This window comes from Vulpes lagopus, chromosome 11 (genome assembly GCF_018345385.1).
Source record: "Vulpes lagopus strain Blue_001 chromosome 11, ASM1834538v1, whole genome shotgun sequence".
In the NCBI taxonomy this organism is placed as follows: Eukaryota; Metazoa; Chordata; class Mammalia; order Carnivora; family Canidae; genus Vulpes; species Vulpes lagopus.
Genome location: NC_054834.1, coordinates 60,339,683 through 60,355,022, shown reverse-complemented (window position 1 = coordinate 60,355,022; position 15,340 = coordinate 60,339,683). Strand labels below are relative to the sequence as shown.

Below are 15,340 nucleotides of genomic sequence, written 5' to 3'. Positions count from 1 at the left end.
ATGAAGCAAAAAGCAAAGGGAAAGGGAAAGTAAAAGAAAAGAAAGAAGCCTGCTGCAGCAAGCAAAGCAGCCTAATCACGTTAGAGAAGGGGATGTTTCAAAAGGAATAGGAGAACAGTAGAGACAAATCCTAAATACTGTAGAAAGAGGAAACAGAAATATTAAGACTATAGGAGGAAATGACATTAGTGAGGGTCCTCACTGAGCGCTAAGACTATGAGGTTCAGAAACATAAACAGCCACTTCTATTCAGAAATCCATGGAGCAAAGTTATTCTCTAATGGGACCCTATGTGAAGATGTGGGGAACCTGTGCTCATGAAGTAGGTTTCTTTGGCTTAAATGATTCCATAGCCAGAGGCCATAACAGCAGCTGCTGTGACCCAGGATTGAAATCATTGCTCCCAAGGCAAGATGGATGATTTGCCACCAAAGAGGGCCTACCCTCAGTTCAGCATGAGGTTCAGGAACATGGGACTCAGAAGGAAAAGAACATTAAGATATTTGGAACACTTTTTAATAGCATCTCAAACAAGTCCTGGGGCTGCCACCAAGGTAAATCTCCAAATGTTGTAAGAATGCAAGAGTATCCTCTTAGAGAATAATAATAACAGCATGATGATATAGTATTATAAAATACTAGTGTGCCTGGATGGCTCAGTTGGTGGAGCATCTGACTCTTGACCTCGGGATTGCCAGTTTGAGTCCCATGTGGAGTGCAGAAATTACTTAAAAATATAAAGTCTTTTGAAAAATGTTATATAATGCTTACCAAGTGTCAGGTATTTGTTCTAAGGATAATTCACTTAATCCTTACAACAACCTATGAAGGTAATTAATTTCATCCCTATTTTACAGAAGAAACTATAACCCCTTAGAGAAATTAATTTATCTGTCTCAGGTCATACAATAGGTGGTGTAACTAGAATTTGAAATCTGGCTCCAAAATCAGAACATTCAACCAACACTTTATGCAGCCCCCTTTTAAAGAGAAGATAATTTTACTGGTCAAATTTTCCCTCAATATATTATTACATAAGGCTATAAGTAATGCCTTAATGGGAGATTGCTTCCCAACGAGTTATGTCATATGTCGTAGACCCTGCTCAACAGCATAAATCCACTGCATCATGGAAAGATGCTCATGGAGAATGTTTTCTGTTTGCTGCCTTCCTTCACTTAGTTTCTGTGATGGTCTTTGGCAAAACTTATATGGGTCTGGATCATGCCAAATAGGGTCCTAGGAACATCATTTTGCTTGGAATGGCCACATTAGAAATTGAGGGTTGGCTTCTGTTCTGAATGTACTGGGTATGGGGCCGATGTTCTGATCATCTTTTGGTTCAACGGGAATTAGGGCATATGAGAAAGTTGGTATAGAGTCAATTCAACTTGTCAGATCCTAAGGGATGATACCCACTGTGGGAGCCTAGAAAGTAGCTGCTAGAGGAATTCCAGTTCAAACTAGGCATCTAGAAGTCATCTGGCTGACACTGGGAGGAATAAAAATTAAGCACTTTAATTTCTTTCATTTTTAACTTGAGGAACTGGAACGTTTCTTAAAAAATATTTTATTTATTCATGAGAGACAGAGAGAGAGGTACCGACACAGGCAGAGGGAGAAGCAGGCTCCCTGTGGGAAGTCTGATGTAGGACTCGATCCCAGGACTCCAGGATCATGCCCTGAGCTGAAGGCAGGTACTCAAGCACTGAGCCACCCAGGCATCCCGAGGAACTGGAACTTTTATTGAATTTTAACTAAAAAAGATAAGATTGTTTGATTTTTGGAATTTACTTCCATTCACATGTAAAGATTTGGAATTTTCATTTCTTTGGAACTTTATTCTTTGACTTTAATTTCTTCACAAGAATTTCATAATGGGCATTCAAGGTAACATTCAAGTTCAGGGTTTATTTTTTGGAATTTGTGATTTAAATACATTAATCCTGTCATTTGATCTTATTGCATTGTAGCATCTCTGAAGAATGTGTCAGAGAATAGCTAGCTATTTTGGACAGTGTTTCTACGTATGATTTGAGGTGGGAAATGGAATTATAAGTGAAATTCAGTGTTTAGTAGCATGGCCTTGGAGCCAATTTAATTATATTCTAAGTTATTTCAGAATCTTCTAGGGTAAATTTTATACTACCTACCAGGATCTGGAAGGATCCACACAGGAGCATGGTTTGGTTACTGGAATAGTAGGTCCTAAGAGACTGAGGATCTCCTTCCTCAAGAGGAAGAGTGACTTCTCTGGTTCACCATAATGAAATAATTAAGCCAAAGAAGAGCTTTAATGTTTTGATAAGTAATTCTGTTATACCACATTTGGGAGGAGGGAACAAAAAGTTGGGAAATGTTAGGGGGAATGAGGTTGCTATTAAATAAATCTATCGGGCAGCCGGGGTGGCTCAGCGGTTTAGTGCTGCCTTCAGCCCAGGGTGTGATCCTGGAGACCTGGGATCGAGTCCCACTTCGGGCTCCCTGCATGGAGCCTGCTTCTCCCTCTGCCTGTGTCTCTGCCTCTCTCTGCGTCTCTCATGAGTAAATAAATAAAACCTTTAAAAAAATAAATAAACAAATCTACCAAAATCTGACACTATCTACATGTGTTCTGTCGCGGTTTCATGCTTCTGTAATACCAAATAGCTCAATAGGGGAATGATATCAGTACAATATAGAAGTTTGGTTGGTGAATATGTGCTTTTTCCTAGGCGAAGGAGGCCCACGGAGAAGGAACAGAATTCTAACCCTTTGGCAGAAAGGAAACAAGACTTCAGTGTGGCTGCAGCACTGGGTTTCCTTGCATGACTCTGTGGGAGTTTTGTTTCCTCCTGTGCCTTCCTTAAAGGAAGCCCTACTGGCTCAAACTTCCAGTTGAGTTCCATCTGCATTGTCTTGCACTCTATTGTTTTTGAACAGCTTTAATATTCTCTGAAGCAGCACTCTGAGATACCTATCCAGGCTGTTTACAGTGTCTAAGTTAATAATTATTATTTGAAGTGAATATTCTCATTTTAAAGGAGCATAGATTTTGAATGGTCTTTCTCAAACTCATTGTTTTTATAGCCTTGTAATTCTGGTGGGAGTGATTTTGCAGAATCCATTCTTTATAGTGTTCTAGCAGAAATGCTGTACTATCATTGACCATATTTCAGAATATGGCATCCTTACACAGTGGGTAGTTCTCTTCTACCCTAGAAAGAATAGATCTTTGTAGGAGCCATAACTAAAGAACTTTTCTACATGTAATAATATGAATTTCTTTGTTAAAATCTTCTATCAGGGGCATCTGGATGGCTCAGTGGTTGAGCGTCTGTCTTTGGCTCAGGTCGTGATCCCAAGGTCCTGGGATTGAGTCCTGCATCAGGCTCCCCTTAGGGAGCCTGCTTCTCCCTCTGCCTTTGTCTCTGCCTCTGTCTGTCTCTCATGAATAAATAAATAAAATCTTAAAAAAAATTAGAAATCTTCTCATTTAGAAATCTAAAAACATAAGCAATTTGCAAATCCTATGGGTTTTTAAAGGCTTCACTAGACTTGCTAACGTAAATGTTTACTGTCATGTCAAATGTGCTCATTTCTCACAGCATAGAAAAAAAACCTTCAAAGTATATCTAATTCTTTAAAAAAAGCAACCGATAGGAGAAAAATTTACATTTTGTGTATCTATTACTTTTTAGTCCTTGGTACAAATATACTTCTAATCTGTCCTTATAAATAAAAAGTAATTGCTATGCTCTTACCATTAGACATGATTTTCTGATCTGACATAAAACGAGCAAACAAAAAGAGTTACATCAAATGAAAGTATTAGTATTTATTTAAATTAAAAGGTAACTTTCACATAACTCTTGACCTTTTCCAAGTTGAAGTTCAGAAGACCATCAAATATAAAAGTTTAGGGACTTCAATCCTTTGATGCACAAACTATACTAACAAACAAAGGAAAAAGAAATGCAAAAATTTAATGTTTAGTGACTAGGGTGCTACAGACTGGAAGTTCCTCCAACAGGATTAGATTCTTTGAGTATGTTAAGTCTAGTGAACTTGTTATGCTTCCACATGTTAGTAGTTGCATAGGCTAATTTCAGCTGGCATAAGCTTTTATAAGTATGCAAAAACACAGGGCAAGGCATGCATTAAAATGTGATAATAGCACACTTCTGGGACACGTGAAGCATGAGACACAAACCTGAATGCCTCTGGCATCCATGAAGCATCACACTTCAGAGTCAGAGCTTTAATGTTTTGATAAGTAATTCTGTTATACCACATTTGGGAGGAGGGAAAATTAACTTTCTAAATATAAATCTTTCCCCTTAACCAAGGTTCCTTATAGTTTTAATTCTAACAATTTATTCAAATACAATTCTTTAATTCCCTGTGAGCTGAAAATAATTCAAATTTAGATAGGGTCTTAAGAAAATGTGTTATTTATTTATCAATGCAAGTTTAAGAGGGATTATATAATATCATTGATCATAAAGATCATTTTAGCCAGTGTGAGTAAGGGGGACTACAAGGAAGAAAAAATAAATTTCAATACAATACCCTCTATATCCTCCCCTCAAAAAAGACCATAAGGAAGGATTTCCTGTATTACATATATCTTGCAGGTAAATAACTAGCTAGATAATGGGTATGTATACAGCAGCTTTGAAATCTTTAGATAAAAACTCCTAATAAAATGAAAAATTATCATATCTAATATAAACATTAAAAATGACCAAGAGAAAATAGACTTACTTTCTAAAAACACAAACATACATACAATCCTTGGCAGAAAAAAAAAATTTAAGAGTTATAACAATAAGTATCAAAATAGAATAGTAGTCACTCAGTAGTATTAAGATGATAAAGCCAGTACAGATTTACTTCTATATAGTACAAGCAAGGATATTAGAAACAAATGCAGTTATTCAGTATAGACATATCCTAAAAAAGCATATAGCTTTCTGGATCTAGCCTTTCAGTTTAAATATGCCACTTAATATGTTGGCCCTCTTCAGGCATATGAAGTTAAGGTTTAAATGAAGTTATAGTAGCACAGTAGCACATTTAGTACTGCTACTAGTAGCACTACTAAAGTAATAGTAATTTCTACTAAAGCAATAAAAAAGTAAATTTTAAAAAGTAAAAAAACAGGGATCCCCGGGTAGCGCAGCGGTTTGGCGCCTGCCTTTGGCCCAGGGCGCGATCCTGGAGACCCTGGATCGAATCCCACATCGGGCTCCTGGTGCATGGAGCCTGCTTCTCCCTCTGCCTGTGTCTCTGCCTCTCTCTCTCTCTCTCTGTGACTATCATAAATAAAAATTAAAAAAAAAATAAAGATTAAAAAAAAAGTAAAAAACCAGTAGTAATTACTACTAATAGTAATTTAATAGTAGTGCAAATATGGAATTCATGGTATTTTTGCTTTTAGATACTAGCAAACCAGTGCTTTTAGAAATAGACAGAAGGCTCATATTTTGACAAACACATACAATGAAATTGTTTACATTTCACAACTTTTGAAAACATCTAGAAGTTAACCAAAACAAAGAATTATACCATAGAAAATATCTATTAAATTATGAAAATTTATCAATTGCTTTTGTTTACTAAGTGATGGCTTACTGAAGTTAAAATACTTATGATTTTTAAAAATCTAAACTTGAGCTATGCTATAGGCTGAATGTTTGTGTTCCCCCAAAATTCAAATGTGAAAAACTAGTGTAATGGGTATTTGGAGGTAATTAGGTCATAAGGGTGGAGCCCTCATGAATAGAATTAGTGTCCTTTTTTTTTTAAGATTTTATTTATTTATTCATTAGAGACAGAGAGAGGCAGCTACACACGCAGAGAGAGAAGCAGGCTCCCTGGGGGTAGCCCAATGCAGGACTTAATTACAGGACTCCGGGATCATCTCCTGAGCCAAAGGCAGACGATCAACCACTAAGCCACCCAGGTATCCCTGGAATTAGTATCCTTATACAAGAGGCCACAGATGGCACTTTTGCCCTTTCTACCATTTAAGTTTAAGCACACAGTGAGAAAATAGCAATCCTTGAATCAGTTAAGGGGCCCTCAACAGAACCTGCCAGGGCCTTGATCTTAATCTTCACAACTATAAAAAATAAATGTTTGTTGTTCAAGCCACCCAGGCTATAATATTTTTGTTATAAAAGCCCAAATGGTCCAACCCATGCTGAAATAAAGATTTCCCAAACCTTAATCCCTTTCATAATTTCCTTTTGTATAAGAATGACATATTTATCCATGTTAAAACTAAACTTTTATTATAGCTGTTTTCCTTTTCAAATATATAAAGTAAAAACAAAACTATGTAAATGCCTTTTGAAATGTAATCATAGAGTTTATAAAATCTTTGTCACTTACCTTTTGAAATATCTTTAATTTTTCTGCCATACAAATCATACAGATATCTGGCTGGTAAATTTAGTTTCATTTTCATTGTGCAAGTATCTAAAACCTACCCAGGGGGAAAAAAATATATAAATAATTCATTACAGTAAACTCTGGCTAAATCAGATAAATATTTGAAGTCCTTTCTATATTAAATGGCTATAACAATTATATTGTTAAATAAAATTAAAATAATAAAATAAAATAAAATTTGATGATTTAGAAATGTTTCTAGGGGTGCCTGGGTGGCTCAGTCAGTTAAGGATCTACTGAGGGAACTGGGATCAAACCCCACATTGGCAGGGATCCTGCTTTTACCTATCCCTCTGCTTGCTTCTCCCTTTCCTTCCCACTCCCCCTGCTCCTGATCTCAGGGTCATGAGTTCAAGCCTCACATTGGATGTAGAACCTCCTTAAAAAAAAACAAATAAAAATAATATAAAAACACACAAATAGATATTAATAAAAAGGAGAAAAGATGCAATAAATATTAAAAAGTGGTTACACAGTACTTAATAAATGCTAGAATTATGGGAATTTTTATATTATTCTTGCTATTTTCTATTTTTCATAATTTACAATGGGAGAATATCACTTTTAAATTTGGTCTTAACACAAATAAATGGAAACATATACAATGTTAATGGAATGGAAGAATTGATAGTTAAAATGCCCATAATACCCAAAGCAATCTACAGATTCAATGCAATCCTTATCAGAATACTAATATTTCACAGAAATAGAACAAATAATTGTAAATTTGTATGCAACCACAAAAGACCTGGAATAGCCAAATATAAGTACCATACAATCCAGTAATTTCGCTTCTGAGTATTTACCAAAAAAAAGAAAAAAGAAAAAAAAGAAAACATCGATTTGAAAAGACGTATACACCCCTATATTTATTGCAACATTATTTACAAGTCAAGATATAGAAGCAATCCAAGTATCCATCGTTAGATGAATAAAGATGTGGTATGTAGGGGCACCTGGGTGACTCAGGTGGTTGGGCATCTGCCTTTAGCTCAGGACATGATCCCAGGGTCATGGGATCCAGCCTGCATCAAGCTCCCTGCTCTGTAGGGAACTTACTTCTCCCTCTCCCTCTGCCTGAAGCTTCCCCTGCCTGTGCTCTCTCTGTCAGATAAATAAATAAAATGTTTAAAAGATCTTTATGTGGTATGTATATACAATGAAATATTACCCAGCCATAAAAAGGAATGAAATCGGGATCCCTGGGTGGCGCAGCGTTTAGCGCCTGCCTTTGGCCCAGGGCGCAATCCTGGAGACCCAGGATCGAATCCCACGTTGGGCTCCCGGTGCATGGAGCCTGCTTCTCCCTCTGCCTATGTCTCTGCCTCTCTTTCTCACTGTGTGCCTATCATAAATAAAAAAATAAATAAAATAAAGTTGTTTAAAAAAAAAGTATAAAAAAAAAAGGAATGAAATCTTGCCATTCTTAACACAATGGATGGATCTAATGGGTAAGCGAAACAAAACTAGACAAAGACAAATATTACATAATTTCACTTATATGTGGAATCTGGAATATGAAACAAATAAGAAAATAAATAACAATAATAACAAGGAGAAACAGATTCATGAATATAGAGAAGAAACTAGGGATTGCCTAAGGGAAGAGAGGTGAGCAGATGGGCAAAATAGGTGGAGACTAAGCGGTACAGACTTTAGTTATAAAATAAGTTAGTAACAGAAATGAAAAGTACAGCATAGGGAATATAGTTAATACCATTATAATAACATTGTATGGTGACAGATGGCAACTATGCTTATTGTGGTAAGCATTTTGTAATGTATACATTGTCCAATCACTATATTATACACCTGAAACCAATATAAGATGCCAATGGTACTTCAATTAAAAATAAAAATAAATAAATTAGGTCTTTTTTTAAAAAAGATTTTATTTATTTATTCGAGAGAGAGAGAGAGAGAGGCAGAGACACAGGCAGAGGGAGAAGCAGGCTCCATGCAGGGAGCCTGATGTAGGATTCGATCCTGGGTCTCCAGGATCACGCCCTGAGCTGAAGGCAGACGCTCAACCACTGAGCCACCCAGGTGTCACAATAAATTAGGTCTTAAAGTACTTTGGGTTTTAAATTCTTTCCAAATGTCCTAAAATCAATTATAAATATAGTCTAACCACAGTTCAGCCTGATAACTTATGTTGGTTGGGTACAAAAAAAGTGGAATTAATAAATTACATTTCAAGGCTTCCTAAGAGCCTGAGTCTCAAGCACTTCTTTTAATAGTTTCTAATATGGTAAAGTTGTTTTCTCAATATTTTGTTTTATTTTATTTTATTTCATCTCATTTTTAATTTTTTTTTTAAAGACTTATTTAAGAGAGAGAGAGAGCACACACACAAACAGGGGAGGTAGCAGAGGGAGAGAGAGAATCCTAAGCAGGCCTCATGCCCAGCACAGAGCCCAACATGTGGCTCCATCCTAAGACCCTGAGATCACGATCCTACTTGAAATCAAGAGTCTGATGTTCAACCAACTGAGCCACCCAAGCTCTTGTTTTTTCAGTATTTTAATATCTTGATCTGTCTTGATATAGCCCTTGTAACAATGACCTTTTCAACATAAGGGAAGACTTAAACATGCATCAGTTAGAGGGAAAGTTCTACTCACAGGGTGAAAAAAATTAAAGTAACAAAGAGGGTGGAGAGTACCAGGTAACCCCTGCAAGTTTGATTAGGTTTTTGGAAGTGGCTCCCAAAACATGAGTAACTATATCCATTTACAAGTATATAATAAGGGCGTCTGAGTGTCTCAGTTGGTAGGACATGTGACTCTTGATCTTGGGGTTGCGCTTTCAAGCCCCACAATGAGTGTAGAGATTCCTTAAAAATAAAATCTTCAGGGAAGCCCTGGTGGCGCAGTGGTTTAGTGCCGCCTGCAGCCCAGGGCATGATCTTGGAGACCCTGGATCGAGTCCCACATCACGCTCTCTGTATGATGCCTGCTTCTCACTCTGCCTGTGTCTCTGCCTCCCTCTCTCGGTCTCTATGAATAAATAAATAAATAAAATCTTTTTAAAAAAATAAAATAAAATAAAATAAAATCTTCAAGTGTGCCTGGGTGGCTCAGTCAGTTAAGTGTCCAACTCTTTTTTTTTTTAAAAGATTTTATTTATTTATTCATGAGACACACACAGAGAGAGGCAGAGACATAGGCAGAGGGAGAAGCAGGCAAGGAGCCCAATGCAGGACTTGACCCCAGGATCCTGGGATCATGACCTGAGCTGAAGGCAGACACTTAACCAGGGAGCCACACAGGCATCCTTCCAATTCTTGATCTTAGTCTAAGTCTTGATCTCAGGGTTGTGAGTTCAAGCCCCACACTGGGCTCCATTTGGGGGTGGAGCCTACTTAAAAAAAATAATTACATAAGGGGCATCTGGTTGGGTCAGTCAGTTGAGCCTCTGCCTTTGGCCCAGGACATGATCCTGAAGTCCAGGAATAGTGCTCTGCATCTGGCTCCCTACTCAGCAGGGAGTCTACTTCTCCCTCTGCTCCTATCCCTCACCTCACTCGTTTTCTCTCACACTCACTCTCTCTCAAATAAAAAAATATCTAATAGATAAATAAAACCTTTTTTGAAAAGCATATAATACATTCCAAATGCAAATTGAAAATACTTTGTTGGGATGCCTGGGTGGCTCAGCAGTTGAGAATCTGCCTTTTAGCTCAGGGCTTGATCCCAGAGTCCTGGGATCAAGTCCCACACTGGGCTCCCCACAGGGAGCCTGCTTCTCCCTCTGCCTATATCTCTGCCTCTCTCTGTGTCTCTCTGAATAAATAAATAAAAATCTTTAAAAAAAAAAGAAAATTTTTTGTTTTCCATTTTCACTATGGCTATAATATACTATTGCTTTTGTATAACCTAAACTATTGAAGGACAGTGTGCATTACATGATTACACACTAAAAAGAATATCTTTCCATTGCTGTTTCCACCCTGCCTCCAGTTCTGCCCAATTTTATACCCTTCCAAAATTGTACTTTCCTTTTAGTCTGGAGAACAATTTTCAAACATTGTGACTGATTTGCTTTATCAAGTGATGTATGTTGCATTTAAAAGGTAAATATCTAATTAATTTAATTTTTATAAGATATTATTTGTTTATTTGAGAGAGAGAGTACTAGAGAGGAAGCACGAGTTGGGGGCAGAGAGAGAGGGAGAAGCAGGCTCCCTGCTGAGTAGGGAGCCCAATGTGGGGTTCGATCCCAGGACCCCAGGTGACAACCCAAACTGAATGCAGACACCTAACCGACTAAGCCACGCAGGTGCCCCTCTAGTTGACTGATTTAATTTGACAAATTGACCTTTAATGGATTCCATCAGAAGTTCTCAGTCTTTATTCTACCCCTATACATGACCAGTAATGATCTCATGAGCCACATATTCACAGGATTGTGTGTGTTTCTTGCATATTAGCTGCAATCCAAAGTTTGGGGTAATTCTTCAGAAACTATTTCTGCTCTTTTTCTCAAAATCAGGTATGTGTTTATGATTAAGAATGAAGTTACAAGAATAAACTTGAAGCCTCTAATTTATGAGGGAAATATTCACAATATCAATGCTTTACCTAAATAACAATGTTCTTGCAACATATTTCCCAAGTGACTATAAATTGTCTTATGGAGCAAATCCATTGACCTCCAGTCTGCCTACCTGGAGGGTATTATCAGTGCAGGAGTACAATTCCTGAGCAATGACATATGTTCTCACAAGTCAGACACAACACTCCCTTGGAATATCTAAGTTGGAATAGGCCCATGGCTGGGGCTAGTCCTTTCCACTCAATGAAATAAGGTAATAACACTGGTGACTCTAAATGTTACTCTTCCTGCTTTCCTTCCCACTCTTTTGGGTCAGTTTCCTCAGTAATTATTACAAGCAAGTTCACCTACGACTCCTATCCATGGGCTGAAACTTTTACTAAAAATGCTTGTAAGGCAATATTCAAAATATAAGAGAGAAGTTATCAGAAGAAACTGGAGTTCTGTCTGTGACTTTAGACAGAAAGAGGAGTGGAATATACAGACTTTGGCATGGGATCCACTCTTGTTTGCTTGTTTATTAAAGATTATATTTATTTATCCAACAGAGAGGGTGGGGGGTACAAGCAAGGGGAGTAGCAGAAGCAGACTCCTCACCAAGCAGGTAGCCCGATATGGGGCTCAAATCTCAGGACCCTGGGGAATAGTGACCTGAACCAAAGGCAGATGCTCAACTGACTGAGTCACCTAAGCACCCCAACCCTTGTGTTTTTAAAAATACTTTATTGACACAGTTCACCTCTGACTAGAAAATTCTCCTATTGGTCACCTTATCCCATATGACTTTGTGTGCAAAGATTATCCTTTTACCACCACCACCACCACCCTCTTTGACAGAAATATTAACAGGAGATAGTTCAGCACACATTATTCCTTAGCCAGTCATCTCTGAACACTGTTAAGAATCTACAATTGGCTCCAGAGAGCCTCCTCTTTTGGTTTCCTATATTCTTGATTTTTCCATTCTCAATTTCTTCATATTACAAATCTATTATTTAAAAGTTCAGTGACGCCCTTAGGTACAGATTATATTCTGTAGTTACTAGTGAAGGTTCAAATACTAGATATCCTCCTCCAAAGTTATAATTTACCAATTAAACTAAGTAAAATGTGAGCTATTTAAAGATCATCCCATTTACTTCAACTAAAATTTCAATTATTTTAAAAATTATTTCAAACATTTGCTGCCTTTTGGTTTAAAAAAATCAGTCAAGTAAAATTACAGTTTTCTAAGTCTAAGATCCCTCTTTTCACTATACTGAAATATCAATCAAAGTATTTGTGCAATCCAAATTTTAAGAGTTAACTGGGTTTAAAAACCAGCATTAGAAAATCAGATACTAGAAATTAGTAATGCATCAGCAACACTTTCATTCTCTCATACTTACAGGATGAAAGATCCTTGCAGTGTTTAAGCAGTGCCAACCTTCAGGAATCATTTTCTCAGAGTAAATTATCAGTAATATGAATTAGGATCATAATAAATTTCTGTCAAAAGCCCTGAAATGAAGCCTCTACTTGTAAGGTCATTCTTATAATTCACAATTGAAAGTATTTAACAGTGTCATCTTGCTATAATATTAAGGTTAATTAAAATACCATTTCCACTCATCTGTACCTGTTAAGCTTATTAAAATATTATTTTTACAAATTCATATTTTGTTAATTTCTTACAGCATAGGTTGTAGAGAACCCTTCTGATACTGAAATTTAAAACCAGCATGCTGTAAAACCAGACTCTTTGACAAGCAGCTGGGAAGATTTTCCAAAAACTCTTTTTAGTTTAATCTGTTTGTAGTTTATAGTTTAATCTGTTTTTATAGATACCCCCACCCTTGAGCATTGAGCATATCTGGTGCAAAGTCCGTAGTTTCTGGAATAGCTGCCATGGAGGTGGTGTGGTTACACAGTCTTAGAGCCTCTGGGTTTGGCTTGCCACTTCCCCAGTCCAGGTGAGAGAGCTCAACAACTTCCCTGGCCAAGTGAGCCAAGTCAACAAGCCATCAGATGCAACAACGTCCTTCTCAAAGATAAGTTTTTATGTGTTAACATCCAGAAGTATAAGCCCTGATTTATACTTCCCCACAAACTGTTTTCAAAAGATCTTCTGTAGCAAGGGTCAGCAGCATACACACCATGAGCTAATTCTGGCCACTACCTGTTTCTGTATGACCTATGGGCTAAAAATAATTTGTACAATTTTAAATGTTAAAAAAAATCAAAATAGTGTTTTGTCACATTAAAATTTCAGTGCCCATAAATATTTTCTTGGAAAACAGCTATACTCTTCACTTACATACTTTCAGTGGCTGCTTTCACACTACAGTGAGAGGGTCCTTGCACTGTGCTATCTGCAAATGCTTCTTCTGAGCCACAAAATTGACTAGGCCCTCAAGCTCTTTTAAAGGAAATCAGGCATTTCCCTAAATTCACTAATTCCTCAGGGCTCTCTCAAGTACTGGGATTTTATTCTCTCATATCACAATCTCAAAGTGTTGAGAGAGGATGGGAAGATGGGAAAGGTTATTCCTGACAATGTTTTGTTTTGTTTTTTAAAGATTTTATTTATTCATGAGAGACACAGAGAGAGAGGCAGAGGGAGAAGCTGGCTCCATGCAAGGAGCTCTATGTGAGACTTGATCTCAGAAATTCAGGATCGGGCTCTGAGCCAAAGGCAGACGCTCAACCGCTGAGCCACCCAGGCATCTCTGTTACTTACGATGTTATTTCAAGATTTCTCCCCAACTCTAAGCAAAGCTACCTGACCCTCAACCACACCACCTTCCTTCACTCTAGTCATTCTTCCTCATTCATGCATAACTTTTGCCATAAAAATCCTAACTCTGTCTGATGCTTAACTATCCACATGCTATGCACACATCAAGAATCTTAGTGCTCCTGGAGAAATCACACAAATGAGCAAATCAGCACTAGCATTATTCATAGTCACCAAACTCCATGGCCTTTCAATACCAGCTAGTCACTTTTATTTCATTTGTTTGGTCAAATCTCTCTTCTACTTACCGTAATGAATATCTCAAACCATCTCTGCTCTCTCTCTGCCCTCCCCTCCTCTACTTCCCTGTTTATTTTTGGCAGATGGAATGGCCTTACATCAGACAGAATATTGAAGCCTCATCTTCCTGCTGCCAAAACTACAAGCCTATATATTTCTATATCTATTCTCTCCTTTTCCCTCTAGTTGTAAGGATCCTTTCTCCTATCTAAGGCCAATATTCCACCTATGCTTTTAATTACGTTTGCTCTCAACTTTTTTTTAAAGACTTATTTATTTATTCATGATAGACATAGAGAGACAGAGAGAGAGAGAGAGACAGAGAGAGAGAGAGGCAGAGACACAGGAGGAGGGAGAAGCAGGCTTCATGCCGGGAGCCCGACGTGGGACTCGATCCCAGGACTCCAGGATCGCACCCTGGGCCAAAGGCAGGCGCTAAACCGCTGAGCCACCCAGGGATCCCCCTGCTCTCAACTTTTAAAGCAGTATATATTATCTATCATTTCTTCTCTTTCATATATATTCAACTATTCCTTCTCAGTGAGATTTTCCCTACCAGCACTTAGACATGCTCAAGTCTGTCATATCTTAGAAATTAAATTAATTTTTTAAAAAAAGAATGTGTAATTCTAGAAAAGGGAATTTCCAAATAAAACTATTTGTTTTTGCTACCAGAGCACTAACCTTATACTGACCTTAAGAAATAAAATCTCTTCACATTTGTAGTAATTCTCTTCATGGCCTACTCAATATTCATTCTTTGCCTCAGCCTTGCTGTGTTGATTTTGGTTAGAGGTTCACTTTGACCTCTTTGGACTAAAAGACAACAGTTATCCTAACTGATCTAGGTCAGTCATGGTGGTCCCATGCCTCTCATCAGTTTGGGAGTAGACACATAATCTAGCTCTGCCAATGAGACATAAGAAAGGATTTTGGAAAAGGCTTCATCATTCATAGGGAAGAAATAGTCCTTTTCTGCCTCTAGCCAAAATTTAGTTGGCTGTGCAGCAGTGATCCTGTTACCAACATATGAAAGAACATAAAATCCAGAAAATTAAAAATAACATAACTAGAGGGTGCCTGGCTGGCTCAGTCGGGGGAGCATGTGACTCTTGATCTCAGGGTTATGAGTTCGAGTTCCGTGTTGGGTGTAGAGATTACTTAAATAACTAAAACTTAAAAAAATGTAACTGGTCCTATCATACTATGCTTAAAACTGTCCTACTTCTGAATTTCTTGCTTCCTTTTTGCATAAGTCTGTTTAAATCAGCATTCTCTATTATTTGCAGCTAATGTCCTCCTAACTAACAGAAAAAAATTGCTGGGCGG

At 37.5% G+C, this 15,340-nt stretch overlaps 1 protein-coding gene across 1 annotated transcript in view; it reads right to left on the bottom strand.

Annotated features, from left to right (window-relative positions):
* Positions 1-15,340, bottom strand: part of DCDC1 (doublecortin domain containing 1) — a 436,509-nt gene that overhangs the window by 366,690 nt on the left and 54,479 nt on the right. The window contains 1 exon segment of the mRNA XM_041722357.1: positions 6,379-6,472. Coding sequence (XP_041578291.1) covers positions 6,379-6,472 — 94 coding nt within the window.